This window comes from Lissotriton helveticus, chromosome 4_1 (genome assembly GCF_964261635.1).
Source record: "Lissotriton helveticus chromosome 4_1, aLisHel1.1, whole genome shotgun sequence".
In the NCBI taxonomy this organism is placed as follows: Eukaryota; Metazoa; Chordata; class Amphibia; order Caudata; family Salamandridae; genus Lissotriton; species Lissotriton helveticus.
Genome location: NC_136063.1, coordinates 1,477,337,932 through 1,477,356,812, shown reverse-complemented (window position 1 = coordinate 1,477,356,812; position 18,881 = coordinate 1,477,337,932). Strand labels below are relative to the sequence as shown.

At 45.1% G+C, this 18,881-nt stretch overlaps 1 protein-coding gene across 1 annotated transcript in view; it reads left to right on the top strand.

Annotated features, from left to right (window-relative positions):
• CAGE1 (cancer antigen 1) overlaps nucleotides 1-18,881 on the top strand; it is a 1,568,844-nt gene that overhangs the window by 804,069 nt on the left and 745,894 nt on the right. Inside the window, exons 9-10 of the mRNA XM_078688067.1 lie at nucleotides 3,476-3,595; nucleotides 15,324-15,401. Of these exons, the coding sequence (XP_078544193.1) occupies nucleotides 3,476-3,595; nucleotides 15,324-15,401 (198 nt within the window). The remainder of the gene's footprint in view (nucleotides 1-3,475; nucleotides 3,596-15,323; nucleotides 15,402-18,881) is intronic.

Sequence of the window (18,881 nt, the reverse complement as noted above, 5' to 3'; positions counted from 1 at the left end):
GGGGCTGGACTGTTCCCATGCAGGAACAGGGCCAAGAACACTGATTTGCATATGGCTGGGGCTCAACTGAGGAGGCAAAGTGAGCTGAAGAACAAAGATGGATTCAGCCCAGATCAGAGTGTCTGAAAAGTCTCAGCGCTCCGTCCAAAGAACGATGATGGATTCAACCCAGTTCTGTGACTGGATGTGAGTGTCTGATAAGTTTCAACGCTCCGTCCATCATCTCGTCGTGTTTGCATTGGCCTAAAACACACATTGATCTGCTCCTTTTTAGGTGGAGTTGCATAGTGCATGCGCTGTCTGATAGACCCGCTGTATTCAATAATCCAACTTTTTTCTGCCTGCTACTTACCATTGGTTCACTCCACTGTAAGTCTTCTTTACTGCCTCCTAATTTGTTGGCTTTGCCGATTCATCACTTCCCTTCAAGGCTGAGGTGCACTGGTAAAGTACAGTTTCCTTATGCTTTGTTTCTTTAGCTGTTGTGTGGGAGAACTATTTTTTTTTTTTAAATGTACTTTCCGTTGTCACCACCGCTCGTCAGTGCTTGGGAGAACTCTTTTTAATTTTTTTTTACTTTCCGCCGCCGATTCCTTATCTCACAGCACTGCGCCCAGTTTGTATGCTGCAGGAGACTTTAATCAAGCGCAGCACCCGCGTTGATAGTATGAAAGCGGGCGCCGTGATGCAGCATCAACTTTCATAAAGTTTATTCTTCAGCAAGGCGCCCGCTTTCATATTATCAACATGGGCGCCACACTTTATTAAAGTGCGGCGTCCATGTTGATAATATGTAAGCGGGCGCCGTACTGCAGCATAAAGTTTATACTTCAGCATGGTGCCTGCTTTCATATTATCAACACAAGGACCGCGCTTTTATAAAGCGCAGCACCTGTGCTGATAATATGAATGCAGGCGCCGTGCTGCTGCATAAAGTTTCAAAAAGTTTATGCAGCACAACACCCATTTTCATATTATCAACACGGGTGCTGCGCTTTTGCCCCATTTTCAATTCTATAAATGTTGGAGAGCAGAGTATAAGAGCTCCCGGTGTGTCATGTGTGTGCTGCAGCTGATCAAAAGTAGATTTGTTTTCATTGCTTATTTTATTGAAACAAAATTACAGCCATATACCTTTCAACTGAAAACAGATTGGAGGGAGGGGTATCCCAGCCCAAAAGTTTCCTCTCCAGCTGACATTAGGCAGGCAGGCCATCAGCAATCTAAAGCCATTACGCAGGCCGTGGCATGGAACAGCCCCTAGCAGCAAACCTCTGGTTCTTATGTAATACCACTTCGGAGAGTTTCAATGACCTCTGTTAGCGTATATTTAGAAGGGCTGCCGGAAAGGGCTGTCTGCCTGGGGCGTGCTGAAAGGGAGCTCCAAATAACTTCCGGGTGTGTGTGCATGTCCAGCACGTGACCCCCCCAGGCCCACCACCACCATGGCATCCCCCGCACATGCTATTTGTTTTCTGTCAGAAAGACCGACTTCAGCAAGAGTAATTGGACGATCAAACGCTTTTATTGATCACCAGGACGAAGAGAAATTTAAGAACTACAATCACACATACTGATACTCTGCACGGCGAAGGTCTAGCCTTTAGTCTTGAGAATGTTTACAGAAGGTTCGCTTAGGTGGAGACAACATGAACATATTTAAGCCAAGAGAGCTTTAAATACATGTTTTGTGTTAACAAGTTTTATAAATATATTGCCACGTTCCATGTCAGCGACGTTCAGAGGTCAGGACGCGTTTCTTGCCTTAAAAGAGCACACTGAGGGGCATATTACCAACAACTAGCGATAATTATCGCTATGTTGGCTTAGCGGCAATATTTTTATCGCCGAGCTGCGGCGATTTTTATCGCTTAGGAACCTTGCTATTATCAAGGTTTATCTCCTAAGCGATAAAAATCGGCCGAAATGCATGAATATCGCTGAAAAGTCAGCGATATTCATGCATTACCGAGCTAATGCTCTTAGCCATGTTATCCACCTACCATTGGATAACATGGCTAAGAACTGCTCAGGGGCAGGTGTTAGCTAAGCGCGAATATCTCCAAAAGTTGGTAATAGGAGATAGCGATGTTAGCGACTGTTTCCAGTCGCTAACATCTTGGCACGCCCACTTTGCATGTCATTAGTGATAAATTTCACTGACATGCAAAGCGGGGCCCAAGATGGTCGCTATCTCCTACTAGCTGTCGCTAACTGGTGTTAGCGACAGCTAGGTAATAGGGAGATAATTTTATCTCCGCTTTCTTGGCTTTTAAAGCCAAAAAATCGGAGATAAACCCCCTTGATAATATGCCCCTGAGTGATTTAAAAAAATTCTATGAACAGCTCCCAGTCATAATATATCTGTATGAGCAAATGAGAACATTAAAGTACAATTGTATGTCGAAAAGTCGAAAAAGTACAGTTAGAAGGTATGACTATATAAACTATGCTTACCCAAACGTCACGAGACGCCAACTTCTCGAAAAATGAATACGGAGAAAGTATATAACACAGATGCCAGGAGAGAGTGTTTTTTTGCTGTAAAAAGCGCATGAAGAGCCAATCGGTCTGGCTTTGGCTGTGCGCCTTTAAGTTTTGCCAGTGCTTTTCTTGTTTTGTTTTTTTCATGGTATTTCCACAACTTTGTTCTTGTGGAACCTACAGAGCCCCTCATTCTAAAAAACGGGTAAAACAAAAGTTTATTTTGTTTCAAAAAGCATATATTGTCTTAGTAGTCCCTGCCAATGAGGGGAACTACTTTTAGTTTGTGGAATTGTGAAGGGGGAGAATTACCTCACTCACAGTGGAGTTAGCCAGTGGCTGAAGTGAACTGACCCATTGCCTCATGATGTATGATGTAGTAAGCAGAATCAAAATATGAATGTCACAACAGAGCAATGAAGAGCAATGGCAGAAAATCCCTATACATAAGTATATTATGCATATAATTTTAGTAAACTCAAAAGGACTTGCCTAACACCATACCTAAAAAAAAGCATTACAAATGCAATAGGTCTCGCATTTGTTGGATTTAAAGTTATTGGCATTATAAATGTCAATGTTGTTTACCTACCCATGTTGCAGGGTGCAATACCACATGTGGCCAAAAAATGCCCCAAATGCGAGACCTATTGCATTTGTAATGTTTGTTTCTTCAAGGGAACAGGTATGGGTATGCATATGGTTGGGCTGGAGTCATGCTGCATATGAGTCATTCATGTTCTGCACATAATTGGCATTCAAAGCTAGGTTTTAACAACACTTAAAGCAATTTCGAGGCCTGCCAATATGTGGCTGGCTACACACAGGTTTATAGTGGGAAGGTGTCTGGACTAAAATTAACATAGTAACAACCAAGGTATCTGAATGCTGTTTACTTTACAAATAAAAATTAGCAACATATCATTACACTCTCTACATGTCCAGAATATTCATAGATGCTTACTTTTGCCATATGGTTAATTTTTCTTAGGACTCCGATAGCTGCTTATCCAACGAGCATTCAGACGAAAACAGCAAGAACGAAAGGATCATTGAGCTTAAAGAAAAAATAAAAGATTTGAACAATAAAAAGGAGAATTTGGCAAAGGAGGTAAGACATCTTTTGATTATATCTTCATAATTGCAGCTGTTTTTTCACGTTACAAATACATACACATGCAAGAAAAAGCCGTAAGTTTCTTTTTAACAACTTTGTTTTAATGTTTTACATGCATCATAACACTATACGCCGACATAAGTGGAAGACTGCCATGACAGATTTATGGCAGCACATGGACACAAGGATAGATGCCTCAAACCCTGCAAGCAGGATAGGGTTAACACAATTGATAACTACACAGCCAAGGGTCATTTATGAACTTGTGACACAGATCAGCGCAGCAAATCACCTTGCTGCTCTGCAATGCGTGACAGGAAAAGTTTAAGGCAATACGGCACATTATGTCCTTTCCCTTGCACCTTTTTGGCAGCCTAGCGCCAACGCAGGCACTCTTGCATCCTGGTGCAAGGGTGCCTGCGTTGTAAAAAGGATTGTTTTGTGCATGAAGGGGCACCTTCCTGCACAAAACCAATCCTGCAACGCATATTCCCCTTTCTATGTGTGCTGCATTCTGCAGCACACATAGAAGGAGGAAGAAATGAGGAGAAATAAAGAGGTTTCTCCTTGTTATGCCTCCCCTGGGAAGGCGTACGATTTTGAAGCATCCCCAGGTTTACAAGTGTTTGTGAATCTGGGGCAGTATCAACATCCATGGGATTCTTCTTGGAACACCGACGCAATGCCCAAGGAACCCCTTCCATTGGCAGAGTAACTCAATGCAATGATTGGCTCTGTGTTACGTTACTCCAGAATATTTAAGCCACGCAAACAGACTTTGTGTGGCTTCAAAAATCTGACTTAGAGGTTTGCTTCACACATGTACCAAGTTGCATTGTGCAAACATGATGCAAACCTCTCATAAATAGGCTCCTAAAGGTTCAGCAGTAGTAGGAGGTAATACTGAGCTAAGAATGATGACAACATCAAAAGAAAATAAGGATCCATGAACATGCGCTGTCCTCTTCCCAGTTTCTAAGAGAGGAGTACCAGGATGACTAAATCTATGCCAGATTTTCAGGATAACTATGTAAGATAAATGTACCTACAGTAGATTTCAATGGAACTCATTGTTATTAGTAATTGTCTTGAAAATGTGTCATGGACCCAATACTTCTGGAGCTTCATTGGACATCTCTGGTCCTGTACTGGAACCTAGTACTAGTTTAATTTAGATGTCTTCCATTGAAATTGCTATACAAGGAGACTCATGAACAGCAATCAGTGACTTTGGAGAGAAAATGGTAAAGGACCACAGGCCACGGAGTAAATAGATAAGTCTTTTATTATAGAGAAACTCCAGCCACTACAGAGCAGGCAGGAGCGAAGCCCAGAACTGTTGTCATAGCTTCTCTTAAACAGTAAACATTCTATATGATACATACCATTACAATAGTAAGCAGGTACACATAAAAGAGGAACCATTAAAATACTGGGGAACTGGAATAACAATACCACATAATCCTCGTTCCCATGGAAACATTTTGGCAACAACTTGCTGATCGACACTCCTCATAGACCTTAAAATGCCTAAACCTACACACATTGACCATCACTGGCACTAAATACGTTTGGCTAGTTTGTTGGGAAGGTCACAATAACCAGCCTTCCTCCTGGGTAAACTAACACACAGGCGGAAAACAGTCACTGGCAATGACTCAGGTACATGCATGTATCAATTACATGAAAAACCAGCAATTCAAAGATGAAGGTAGGTAGTTCCTAGGACCTTCTGACGGTCCAGCTTGGCCTGTGCCATGGGGAATCATTGCGCATATTGTTTTTAGACCATGTAGGATCTCAAGCCCCTCACCCTTTGGGACTGCTGTCCTTATTCTGCCTTCTCTTACTCTCTCTTGTTAGATTTACACTTTATTACTTCCCGCTCCCTCCCTTTTTTCTCACAGCCTTTAAGTCTTCAGTCTCTCTCTGCCAATCGTATACCACTTCCTGACCATACTGGTGCTTTACGTGTTGACGAAAGCAACTAAAGAACTATTCCTTAAGAGCAACTAAAACCAAGATTTTTGTGAGTACTGTTGATCGGTACCTATTGATATTACGAAGGCCACAGAAAACAATCAAAAATCATTAGACTTGCTAACATGAATATGCAAATTTATCTTTTGACTCCAAGCCCTCTCTATAATCTGCTTGGTTAGAATAAAAGAACAGTTGAGATTTTTTGCCAATATCTCCTCTCCACTTTCAAGTAAAGAAAACATTTAAGGGCACCTCGCATGTTCATAGTTCTTTGGCATCCTCAAATTGAAAGGGCAGTGATGGAAGCCCATGGTAGACTTGTGTGTGAATCAAGGGAACAATAGTTAAAAGTTGAGGTACTGAAGTGTTGTCTCACACAAGAGACCTCTAGTTCTGCAGCTGGGTGCAGCAAGCACTTGCGTCCAGCTAATAGGATCTTCACTAGTGGCTTTTGATAATGCAGCCTGCTGCAGTAAGCATTTGTGTCTGTCTCAAATGACCTCACATAACAGCTTAAGATTCTGCATTCGACTGCAATAAAGATGGATTACTCAAGGAGCCTTTATTTTACGTTACAGTACTGCCGCCTTCCCCTTGAAAGGGCAGATTGTGGCCTTCGAAAGGGCATGTGAATGTGCTCTTTATAAATAGCCAGACCTAAAGGCTTTGCCAATTGTTGTTTAATTCTGGTGAGAGAGGGGTCGGGCGTGCAAATTAAAGATGCCAGGTGCTGTCCATGGGGCCTAAGTGTTGGCCCCAGTATAGGTGTTTTTTAGAATTCCCTAATGGTATTCGCTATGGCTCTGTCTTCTGTCACCAGCTCCCCCCACAACGTGTGACTCGAGGACACCCCCAGGTCCTTCTGCTGAGCGTGCAGTTTGTTTGCTAAAAGTGGGCCCCATTTATCTCTATTGACATTGAAGGAATGACGTAGATGGAGGGCAGTGTATTCTGCCCGATCCGAATCGAAGCCTGCCAGTTGGGAGTGAAGGGCTGACAGGTGATGCCAGTTCCTCGGGGCGCCTGTGCGTTGGTGAATGCGTTCTAGCTCTTTGATTTGTTTGGTTTTGTCCACTTTCTCTTTTCTCACTATTTTGTCAGCGGCTGAAAATTTATTTATTTGTTTATTGAATTTCTAAAGGGAGCCAGTGCAGCTCAGCCAAGGCCGATGAAGAAGAAGACCTTCTAGGCCAGCCTAACACTAATTTAGCTGCAGTTGTCTGTATCCTCGGCAACCTGTCAAGAAGGAATTTCGGGGACTCGAGAAGCAGGGCATTGCAGTAATCTACTCTGCTAAGAATGGTACTACGTGCTATCAACGAGCGTGCCATAAGAGGGAGCAGAGGAAAGATCTTGCGTAAGGAACGAATGATGGCCAGACAACAGCCCACAACTTTCGTCACCTGCGCCTCCAAAGTAAGATTACAGTCAAACATCACACCCAGGTTATGAACGGGCTTTACAGGCCGAACCGAATTCAAGGTGTCAGAGGGCCAGAAATTACTGGGCAGCGCAGAAGGAACCCTTTCCATAGAACAGTAAAGCACCTCCATCTTGGACGCATTAAATTGCAGCGAGTTTTCCCTCAACCAGAGCGTTGTGTCCCGCATGCAGCTATGAAACACCTCTAATGATGTTGACTGCGCTCCCTCAAGGGAGAGAATCAATTGCGTGTCATCAGCATAATTAATGATATTAATCTTATGTCGCTTGATGACCGCAATCAGGGGTTTCATATAGATGTTAAAAAGGATAGGGCTGATGGCCGAGCCCTGCGGTATGCCATGCGAGACACTAGTAAAAGCAGATTGGTAAGGAGGGAGGGACACTGCTTGCTGTTTGCCCAGCAAAAAAGACTGGAACCACCTAAGAGCACAGCCCGTCACCCACACCTCTTTTAGTCTTCTCAGCAGGATTGCGTGGTTGACCGTGTCGAAGGCGGCAGACCGGTCAAGCAGAATAAGAGAATAAGTACTGCTGCCTGACCCCTGTCTGCCCACCCCCGAAGTTTGTACATCACGGTCACCAAGGCCGTCTCGGTGCCATGGGCCGGCCAAAACCCAAACTGGTCCTCCTCCAAGAGCTTAGCTTGTTCCACATACTTGGACAGAGTATTACTCACCACCCTTTCCACTATTTTAGCAGGAAAAGGCAGGAGAGAGATAGGCCTAAAATTTTTAGGGCACTCGGGGTCAAGTGAGGGCTTCTTAAGCAAGGGTGTCACCAGTGCCTGCTTCCACTGAGACGGAACCACTCCATCAGTAAAGGACTGGTTACAAATCTGAGGAAGTGTGGGAAATAACTCTGCCCTAAAGTCTTTACAGATTTTACAAGGCATCGGATCTAATGGAGATCCAGATGCAATACCATCAGGTAATCTACAAAAGTCCTCCAGCTCCTGAGGCAAAAACTCGGAGAGAGAGTCGGTGATACCCCTTTCCAAATTAACACCTGGCGCCACAGTACTAATTCCCAACGAGTCCTCGGTTTCTAGAGTCAAAGTATTTGCCGCAGCAGAAAGATAAGATACCCCACCCAAATCTTCAATGATGTCATTAACTTTATTATGGAAAAACCTAGCCAGGTCATCAACGAGTGTTTGGGAGGGGGATATCACATTCTTAGAGTATTCTGGGTTGGTCAAGCTATTTAGAATGTTAAAAATACTTCTAGCGCTGTTCGGGGCGTTAAGTATCAGGGCGGCAAAATATTCTGCTTTGGTCCTGTTAATCGCCTTCCTATATTCCGCAATCTTTAACCTCCAGGTCAGCTTATCCTTGTAACTGCAATGAGTATGCCCCTGACTACTGTTTTAGTGCTTTCCATAATGTGGCGATGGAAATGTATATATGTTGTTGTGTGCAAGGTATTTTGTAATAGTTTGTTGAATCTGTGCTACCACCTCTGGGTGTTGTAGCATAATATCTCCTAATCACCACTGGCAGGTGGGGCGCTCCAGCGGGGGCGGGACAGTGAAAGTATCACTGTGGCATAATCTGAAAGTGCTGCTGTGAGGATTTCCGTCTCCGTGGTGAGTGCATGCATGTCCGTCGTGCCCAGGAAATAGCCCAACCTAGCGTACATCTTATGCGCATTAGAGAAAAAGGAGTATTCATATGTGTGGGGACGGGAGGCCCTCCACAGGTACCTGAGACTATTGACCCTTATCCATGCATGACCTCCCTCCTGCCCATGGCTCTGTACCAATCTGTCTAGAGAATTATCGAATACCAAGTTGAGATCCACTCCTAGTAATACCCTCCTCTCAGTGGTAGACACCGTCTCCACTAATGTTGTATGTAGAAATGATTCTCGCCCGTCGTTTGGGGTGTATATAGAGCCCACACCAAGGACTGGCCCCCCAGCATGAAACAGTAAGTGAGGAGTCTGCCCCTAAGTTCGGCCTCCTTCTGTACCACTCTCCCCTTGAAGGACTGTGCCACCAAGATGGCCACCCCTGCATCTTCGTGGAGGCCGAGGAGAAAAACTAGTGTGGTAAAGTAGAGGCCCCAAGGCTGTGGCAATCTTTCGAGAGCAAGTGGGTCTCCTGAAGGAGACAGATATCCGCTTTCGAATTTTCTGAAAGTTGATAATACCGCCCTGCGTTTTACTGGGTTATTGAGCCCTCTCACACTAAGGGTGAGAACTCTAAGTGGTGTGCTCTGCATTGGGGTTGTCTAGAGTGATGTATAATATGGGGTTTAATGACCGGCTGATTCTAAGAGATCTGCTAGTTGCAGTGGAAGGCTCCCTGATTGCCCTGCGTGTGTGTCATTGCGTTAATTGTGTAAGTGAGTGTGGGCCCCAATGATAAAAGCGGTAAAAATGGAAAAAGAGGTTAACTTGAGTACTGGACCAGCAACTTACTTTCAGTCCCACACTCTTACAAGTCTGCAAGTTTGACCATAAGGGGTCCAACATGTGCCAACAATCCCCATCCCAACACCCACCACCCAGCCCTTCTGCTATACATAGGTCTGCGGGATGTTCAGTCGTCTGTCTTGGACTGCACCTCAGGAATCGCGTCCAACACTGCCAGTTGCCACTTGGCTATCCCTGCAAGATTTAGTTGCCTCATCCCACTTCGTGCTCCAGGTCTCCGCCAGCGTGGCTGTTGCTCTCTTGGTTGGGGGGAGGAAAGACCCGACTCACGCCCTACTGTGGGCAGATCCAACCCCAGCACTTGGTAAGCCTCTGTTAGGGATCTTAGTTAGAAAAGTTTCCCTTTCAAGTGGAATATGAGGCAAAAGGGATGTCTTCATGAGTAGGGCATCTCTTGGCTTCGCAAGTGTGTGGTGACAGGTCGGAACTCCCTCCACTTCTGCAGTGTGAGTGCAACTAAGTCTTGATAGAAGGTCAGGTCTGGTCTTTGTAAGCGATATGGTGCTTTTCCAGAGCTTTGCACAAGATGTCCTCCTTGATTTGGAAATCAGGCACACATACTAGAATGTCTGCTGTGGGAGCTGTGTGTTCAAGCGAGGTAGTCCAGCAGAGTTGCCCGGTGGATCTTTATTGTAGTGTCTGAGGATGCACCTAGGATGTGGTGAAAGAGGTCCCTAACGTAGCTGAAGATGTCCTCCCCCTCCGCTTTAGTAGCTATGTCCCGTATGTGGACATTATTCTGGCGGGGTCTGTTCTGGAGATCTTCCAGGTGTGCCTGCAAGTCTATATGTTGCTTGCAGAGATGGATGACCTCCTGTTGGAGGGATTTGAATTCCTCCTCCTGGCCATCTCCCTTGTCTTCCAGGGCTGCAGCATGATCCCCTAACAAGTCCATGTCCCTTCTAACTTCATTGATATCCTGGGAGAGGTCTCTTTTGATCCCCTTGAGTTCCTCCCTCAGTGACGTGAATAGTGAATCCAGGAAGGAGCACATCACTGGTTCCTCTGCCATGCTCTCAGCCTGGCACCATGGAAAGTCCAATGGGGCAGGGGGGTCGCTAGATGAGCCCTTGTTGGGTTGGCAAGCATTTCTTTGATAGTGTGGTCTTCCCTGGTGTGGCTAGTTACCATTGTTGGCTGAGTCATTGTAGGTCCTTTCCAGTCCCTCACACCGTGTGTCCGCTGTGAGCCCCCACTCTCCAGAGAGCCTCCAACATGAGCCCTAGGACAGAAACGGGCTCAGGAGCTCTTGGTGTATGCCTCACTGGAGGCACCCGTCAGTCAGATCTGTGCCCACTCTTAGCAAGAAGAGGTTCCCCATTCACCCTCCTGCCCCCAATGTCTTGCAGGAGCCATCCTACAGCATAGGTCCCCGACGCAGCTCCCACACTTCCTGGCGTTCGTAAGTTGCTTAGGCCTCTTGGGCTCTAAGTGGGATTGGAAGCCACATCCAGGCCACCGATGGGGTTGAGAACAGTCCCACCATCCATATACGACTCAACAGTCAGTGTAGCTGCAGCTTCTTCTTGATCGGCAGATCTGCTCTCCTTCCTCAAATCGGGTCGCCGTGAACCCCTCCGCAAGCTTCGCAAGCTTCGCAAGCTCCTGCAGATTTGCCAACCTTGCTCACGGTCCCATCTGTCATACGGCGTTCTGTGTGCTTCCGGCCACTGACTCCCGGCAAGCCGTCTCACCACCCATATTCCAGGCAGCTGATTTCTGTGGAACGCACTACAACCCCGCCAGGACAACCAGCCTCGCCTCTAGACCCGTCCGCTGCTCGGAGCTCCACACAGCTCTCCTCGTGTAGCAACCGGGGCCCCCGCCACGTATTCCTGGGGCTTCCGATGTCCAGGCAGGGGCTATCTACAGATGCCGCCTTCTTTCGCAGGGCAGGCCAGTCCTATAGTATTGAGCCGGTGGCAGGCAGGAGAGATGAGGAAAAGTGCCTTGTCCTGATGCTATATATGCAACGCCCCCTCAAGGAGTCTTGTTTAAAGATTGTCCTAACTCCTCCCCTTCGCTTAGCCTCTTCACCTGCCATTTAAACGTTTCCCGGCTTCCAGGACTCTGTCTTGCCAGCTATTTGGATTCTCCCACTTCGACCTCACCGCAAAGAAAGTTCCGCATTAGTCTCACACCTGGATGGAAAAAAGAACAAGAAGAACAGGAGAGTTGCATTAAAAAACGATTATTTTATTATGTGCTGAGCTCAGTCCCAACATCATACTGCAAACAGAGGTAACCAGTGTCTTTGTTCAACTTGTATATACTGTTCACATGGCTCTGCCAGAGAAGACTTGAGTGAAGCTAACCTCGTACAAATTTACTTGTGGGTTTGATGCTGAAATCATACTCACTACAGTTTTGAAAATTTTGATAAAGGAGCCTCTAGGGGCAATCTAAATGAAAACAAAACAACAACAATACTGAAGGTTGGTTTAGATTTTGAAGGCTTTCGTGAGTTGATATATTAAGAGATAGAGTTAATACTAGACTAAAGCTTTATTATTTGTTTGTTTTGTAGGTATTATATCTTCTGGTACCAATCATCAGACTGGTGTGATTGTCTACAGCAGTGTTGCTCTTGAGTAGCAAGCCATAGCATCTTTGACTCTACACGCTCTCTCCACCCCAACCCCCTTCCCCCTGGGATTTGCCACCGGAGCAGTGTCTCCTCTTGTAAACCGAGGGCAAGTCTCGGGAGGATTAGGGAACTAGCGTCGTCGCCCCATTGGAATCATCTGGGATCCAGGTAGGTGACTTATATCACCTACCTGGATCCCAGTGATGTCATCTATGATTGGGGTAAGATGAGGTTCACACTTTTGTGCCTGGTTGGTGACCCTCATCTCCACACAAATGCGGTTGTTTCTGTTTCTTTGCCACCATGATGGGGGAGACCCATGGGTGAGGACTTTAAAACGCTCAATGAGGCCTGATTTTTCTAGCATCTTTAGGTTTTTTTTAAACTTCGGAGCGGAGATGGAAAGCAATCCTCCAATGCCAGAGTGCCACCGGTGCGACGGACTTGGCAATGCGTAGGTGGGTGACTGGCCCTTTAAGGCAACCGATCCCCTCTAATAAAGGTGAAAATTCTTGCAAAAGGTGGTAAAAGTCCTGGGCATGCACACTTAAAGCAAACTGTATTAGGTTCAGGTCTTGGGCTGTGCAGTAGCTGAGGAGGAACTCAGATCCTTCTTGTGATACATACACCTTTGCTCCCTTCCAAGTAGTGTCATTGGAGAGATCTGCATGGAACATGCCATGGAGCCTCATTGGTGAGCGGTCATCAAATACATATATTTGCACCTTAGTGTGGTGAAGCACTGGCAGGTTGGGCAGACTGTGATAGACATCTGCGGCCATCAGGTTGATCGAGGCGCCAGTGTCAATGAGGGCGGAGATGGTATGGTCTTGTACTGCCTCCTGGCATAGTGGGGCTGCCTGGTGAATGTCTTTGAGACTGGCAATTTTTCTTACAACATGGACCAAGTCAAGCAGACAAAGACAAACAGAGAGCACATGGGCATAGGGGACCACCGATGGCCTTCACCACAGCAGCAAAAACTAGGATGGCAGTGCCACTAACCGCTTTGGGGCAGAGTCCATGTGGCTTACAGGGCCAGTGGACCCAGGCCTAGAAGCTTCAAGTTGGTGCCGGTCCACAAGGACAGGGAGGCAGGCCAGCAGAGGCTATATGCCACAGCACCGCCGCCGAAGATGCAACCCAGTCTGCTGTGATCAACTCCACCTTGCAGTGTCATGCGTGCGTAGACCGCCACACTTGGTCGACGACGTGGCGGGCAGGAATGAGGCAGCCTGCCATAAGCAGCGGTGACGGCAGTCCAGCAGGCGTGGGACAGCACCGGTTGAAAAGCACTGCGGTCTTCAGCCAGCAGGCCCGTGAGGAGGCATGGGTCCCTTGTCGCCAGTGTACTGTTGGGGTGCAAGGCCCAGCAGCTCAATAAGAGACCACACAGTCAGGGGCATAGTTGGTGGTCTTCAAACTGACCATGCCCAGTGAAGGAAGTGGCCCGATTAGGGTCACCCGTGTCACTAATGACCACCTCTCAGCCTTCCATACCAAATTAAGAGTCGGTTAGACAGTAGAGAATACAAACCAATAAGTGTTTATTAATATACACTCAGAGTGGAGCCTGGTCTGCACAGTCGCTAGGAGTGCTGCAGAGGGAACTGAAAACGAAAAGCATAAAGATAGATTATGTACACTTCGTAACTGGGCTAGGACACGCCCACAGTGGAATTTTGCAGGCAGGTGCAGCTAAGCAGTGAAATACAAAAACCGGTTTCAACGCTTCTATCGTTCACAATGTATCTTCATTCCAAGGCCGTTCCATCAGGGCTCGCCACTAGACAAGTGGGACAGGGCCTCTATCTATTGAGAAAGGTATGTGCTAATAGGAACAGTGTATTCATTACTGGAACAGAACAGAAATGAAGAAAACTAAACTCTAAGGGGAGCATTTCTCGGTATTTCAACGAGATCAGTTTTGAGCTGCTTAAAATGGTGCCTGTGAAGAAAATGGTGCAGCGAATGCTAGGGGCAATGCGCAAACATGAGCATTTCTATCCTAACATCAGAGCCCCGGGATATTTATTCATCAGCCACGGCCAGTAGTGGGAGTACCTGCCGGGCGGTGACGTGGGGAGGGGCAGGGTGGGGGGTAGTACTGTATGGATTATGGACCTTAACAGGTAAGTAAACATATAAATGAATAAAACGAATTTCGTTGCTTGCACTGCATCACCAGATGCGATGCAGTGCATGCACGCAACGAAATTCGTTTTATTCATTTATATGTTTACTTACCTGTTAAGGTCCGTAATCCATACATTACTACCCCCCACCCTGCCCCTCCCCCTCCCCACGTCACCGCTCAGCAGGTACTCCCACTACCGGCCGCGGCTGTTATTCATTTCTCTAGCGCTCACTTTACTTACGCATGCAGGGGTTGCGTGCGTATCTCCCTGCGCCGTGCACAACAGTGGTGTTGCCCAAACTTACTGCAAAGCTACAGGCATTGTTTATCACTGTTTTTCAGTTCCAAGACAGCGGACACTTTTCTCCTAAATATGACTGCCTTGTTGGAACTTTACAAAAATCATTCAATATTCTAAATAGCATTCTGTTATGGCCGTCCACTGCATTGTTTCATTTTTAACTTTTTTTATTGCACGTATATACCAGCCATGTGTAGACGGTGGCAATTTTTCTTTTTTCTAATTTTATCCTTTAAATGTATCTTGCATTTGCTTGTTGAGTGAGTGTGTATTGTATCTGGGTGGGTGGTTAAATGCAAGAATTAGTCAGTGGGTGGATGAATGGATTAACGAGTGTGAAGATGAGTGACATGGTCCATTTATAATGAGTTATAAGTGCTTAAACCTACTAGAGATTGAAAGGCAATATCAGTTCTAAACGAGCCCTTTGGCATTGCCAGTGCTTGTTTATATTAACTTTGCAAACGTGACAAACAGTGAAGATTTTTTTTTATTAAACTGTGTGTAGAAGAGTCCAGTAAAATTACACTATGAAACATACGGACTTTGCAAAAACCTACTTTTAGAAGGACCCATTCTAGAATTTGTTTGCAGGCACATTTTTTCTGCTAAACATGTTTTCTTTGAAACTGCCATCATAGAAGATGACAAATTTCAGATCTTTACAAAAAATGCAGCATTTTTCACCTTCATGGCAGAAGTTTATTTTGCATATGCCCAGTTATTTATAGCATGCAATACTGTATCCGCAAGCACTATGTAGAAACTCATCTATAATAATATGTCTTCAAATGTATTTTTTCTCCTAAACATAAATCAACTTTCTTCTCAGTTGCAGGAACGTAGACTAAATCTGTCAACCTTAAGAGATTTCGCCAATGAGAAAGCTTCAAGCGAAGAGGTTACTAAGGTGAGTTCATAATGTAGATTTCTCCCTGACTGAGTAGGAAATCACAATCATATCACAGCAAATAGTATTAAATGTATCTTTATTTCAGCACACCGAGGTACACAAACAAGATGTCATTGTGGTTTTGATAGCACAACAGCAGGTAAACAAAAGAGTCACCCTTATTGCTTTCTGTGAAGATTGCTCGGAAGGACCTCAAAGAGGTTGTACATAGAACCAGACAAGCAATCAACTGTTATCCACACAAAGGTCTATTTAAGCCAAATCAACTGCAGACTATAAGGAAAAAAACGAAAAATATCAGGTCGGGCAGTAAGGAAGGGTGTCATACCAGCTTTTGTTTCTATAATAAAATTATGATTTCCTACACATTTTTTTTTTCCAGAACAAATATGATTTCCTACACATTTTGAAGAAAATCTACATTTGGACACACCCCACAGAGGCTATGTTTGTGGAAGTTCAAAGCCTGTCAGCAGCATTCACAGCAGTGCGTACAATAGATCTAAATTTAAAGGATATAAAGGTGGATACATAGAACCAATAGGTCGGCTTGAAAATTCCTTGTCAGCTGCCACACAAATGGAAGACTTTCAAAGACACGCTTTCTAGCAGAGTGCTACACACGCTTGTGTCATAACCAGTCAGCTGAAGCACTAATCACTTTCACTAATCTAGGGTAGTAACGCGGACTGCATGAAAAGGTCAGAAAGAGATTAAGAGAAGGGAAACGCCTGTGAATGCCCCAGTCCTCAGCTCATAAAACCGAAGACAAGGAACTACATAGTGTACAGGTTTATACAGGAATCTGGTATTATAAAAAAGTAGAAGAATTTCGGTAGGCTTGGAAAAGGCAACAACAGACATATTTGGGGGTAAAAAGTTTTTATGCACTCTAAAACCGACACCAGAAACTCACCTGGAATTATGTCAGCTTAAAGGAGTGTCTCATAAAATCCAAGGCATCATTGTATGACCAGCCTACCAGGAGTAAAAGGACAGGTTAAAGGGAAGTATACAAGGGAGAATTACTTTTTTTGCATGTGAATACTTTTAAAAGAGGAGACAAATTAAGGTCTGACTCTGCCTTCCGGCCCAGCTTTGTCTGTCAGACTGCAAGCAGAAATCACATATTTATAAATGTTGAACTGCAGTACGTTCTACCCTATCAAACAAGGTTAGAAAGTTGGCCACACCTACGATCAGAAAGATGACCAAACCCTCTAGATGCACGCAAGAGAATCTAGACTCACATTCGTCCATCAGCAAGTCCAGTGTCTCCGAACAGTTTTATTGTTCCTGGGTCCCAGTTAAAGCCAAAGCGCCTGGCCATGCAAGGGAGAATGGAAATCTATCAAACTTCTAGTATCTCCCTCGCTGGCACAATCAGGAAATCTTGGAAGGAGGGTGGGGAACAATGCTTGAGTCCTAAAAAGTAACATCAAAACACCATAGAATTAAAAAAGCTCCTAACTCTGTCCAAGAAGTGAACGATCAGGGAAAATGGAGGGAAAACATACAACCAGGGTCCAACTAGTGCTAAATGAAAGCTTCTAAAATTACAGCAACTGGATCCTGTTGTCAGATGAAAATACAGGTAGATATTTATCTAAGTACTAGTAGATCGATATTCAATGGCCCCCAATTCTAAGACAGGACTTAGAAGATGCGCATACAGCATCTAGTTGATGTGTTGGCAAATAAAACTTGAATGACAGTTGAACTAGTGAGGGACACGTGGCAAAATTCACTGGTAATACTTGGGAGAGGTTTGAAGGAGGGTCCACATAGACGACTTATCAAAAAACAGATATTTTCCATCCATAAGACATTTTAACAGCTGACCTTGTCTTGGATGACTGACTGACCTAGCAGGCACCCCGACCACCCAGACCTGCATGTTCCTTGACAGACATGTTTTAAAATGGTCCAGTGACTGCTGCTCCTTTCCTGGCTTGCACATGGAACAACCACTAAATTACCTTTCCTCAGCTGTAGGCACCACCCATGAAGGCTGCCTTCACATTGAGCCACTATAAAGCCCTGTTCTACAGTGGACCAGGAAAGACAGTCTGAATTGTGAAAGAGAGGCAATCCACAAAGCATACTAGTTTTCTTAAGTAGTATGAACAAAGCTCTGCCTAGTGGACCTTCCTGTTCTTAAATGGTTTGAAGGGCACAAGCCTTAACTAACATGAAGATTACCTTTGCCTACTGATTATAAACAATAGACGAGCCTGCTACCAATCTATATGTAGATAAAAGAGAAGGATTTAACAGGACCTTCCTGGATTTTCTCTGCAGCAGGTAGGGAGTGCAACATTGGATCTTTGAGTGCCTCTGGACCTTTGAAAGAAGAAATATCCCAGCTGAAAGCACCCATGGACACAGTGGCCTCATAAGCGAGGAAAGCTTTTCATAACACACCTTTCCTTCTCTCATTGGACCAATCTGTAATGCTATTGCCAAGAAGGCAGGTTGTATTTTGGGGTCACTCTAAACACAAAGGAGCCTAAGGGGGATAGGACAAGGATTTATACAGGCAGCCCCCCACTCACTACAACAAAAACTGCAATGTGCCTGTCCCTATACAGTCTGGGGGTAAGGACCCCGGATCATTAAGTAAATCTGTTTAGTTAGACATAGGGTACGTTACAGCCTTCTGTCTACTGTTGCTAATGATAGTCACTCTTTGAAAAAATTGCTAATGATTTAAAAAACAAGGTGTGCGCGCGCATACTCTCCATGTGTTAATCTTACACCTACCTCTACCCTTCTCTAGTGAAAAAAAGGGGAGGGAAGGTTTGCAGTGCCTCACGGGAGCAACACCCGGGGGAGGATATGGCAGACTGGTACTCGCCTGGATCCTCAATTTCTCATCATCAACGACTGCCAACCTGGAAAATAAAAGGGGATAAAGGCTGTGCAAAAAAGAAAACTATGTGTGTTTGTGTGAATTACCCCGTGGCCGTGGAACCTACCTCCTGTGTATGAGGTCTGGTCCCCGCCACCTTAAAAAGAACTAAGCTCTACTAGCAACTCCAACTTTATTCTGTGCTGTATGCCCGTTCTAATTAAAAACAACCAACATGTTTCATCGCCTTGAATTACTTTACCGGCGATTTCATCAGGGTTATGTTGGGTCAGCGTGATTCCTGCACGTCTTACTTCTCCCTTTATTGTACCTGTAGAAACACATGGAATAAAAACACACACATACATGTACTCACTGTGTGTCGAGTGACAAGAATGTCCTTACTACTCCCGGTCAAATTTTTACCAAGTATACATTACCAGGTAGCCTTATGTGGTGAAGCCTACCAGGCTCCCGCAGAAGAATTTGCAATGGACGGACCCCTTTAACCGTTAGTGGGTTCCTCAAACCGCCCTTCGGTCGGTATCTAAAAAATGAATACACGTTGCGTCAACAAGCATATGAGTTGATAATACTGTTGGTCTATAACATACGGTTTGGTATCT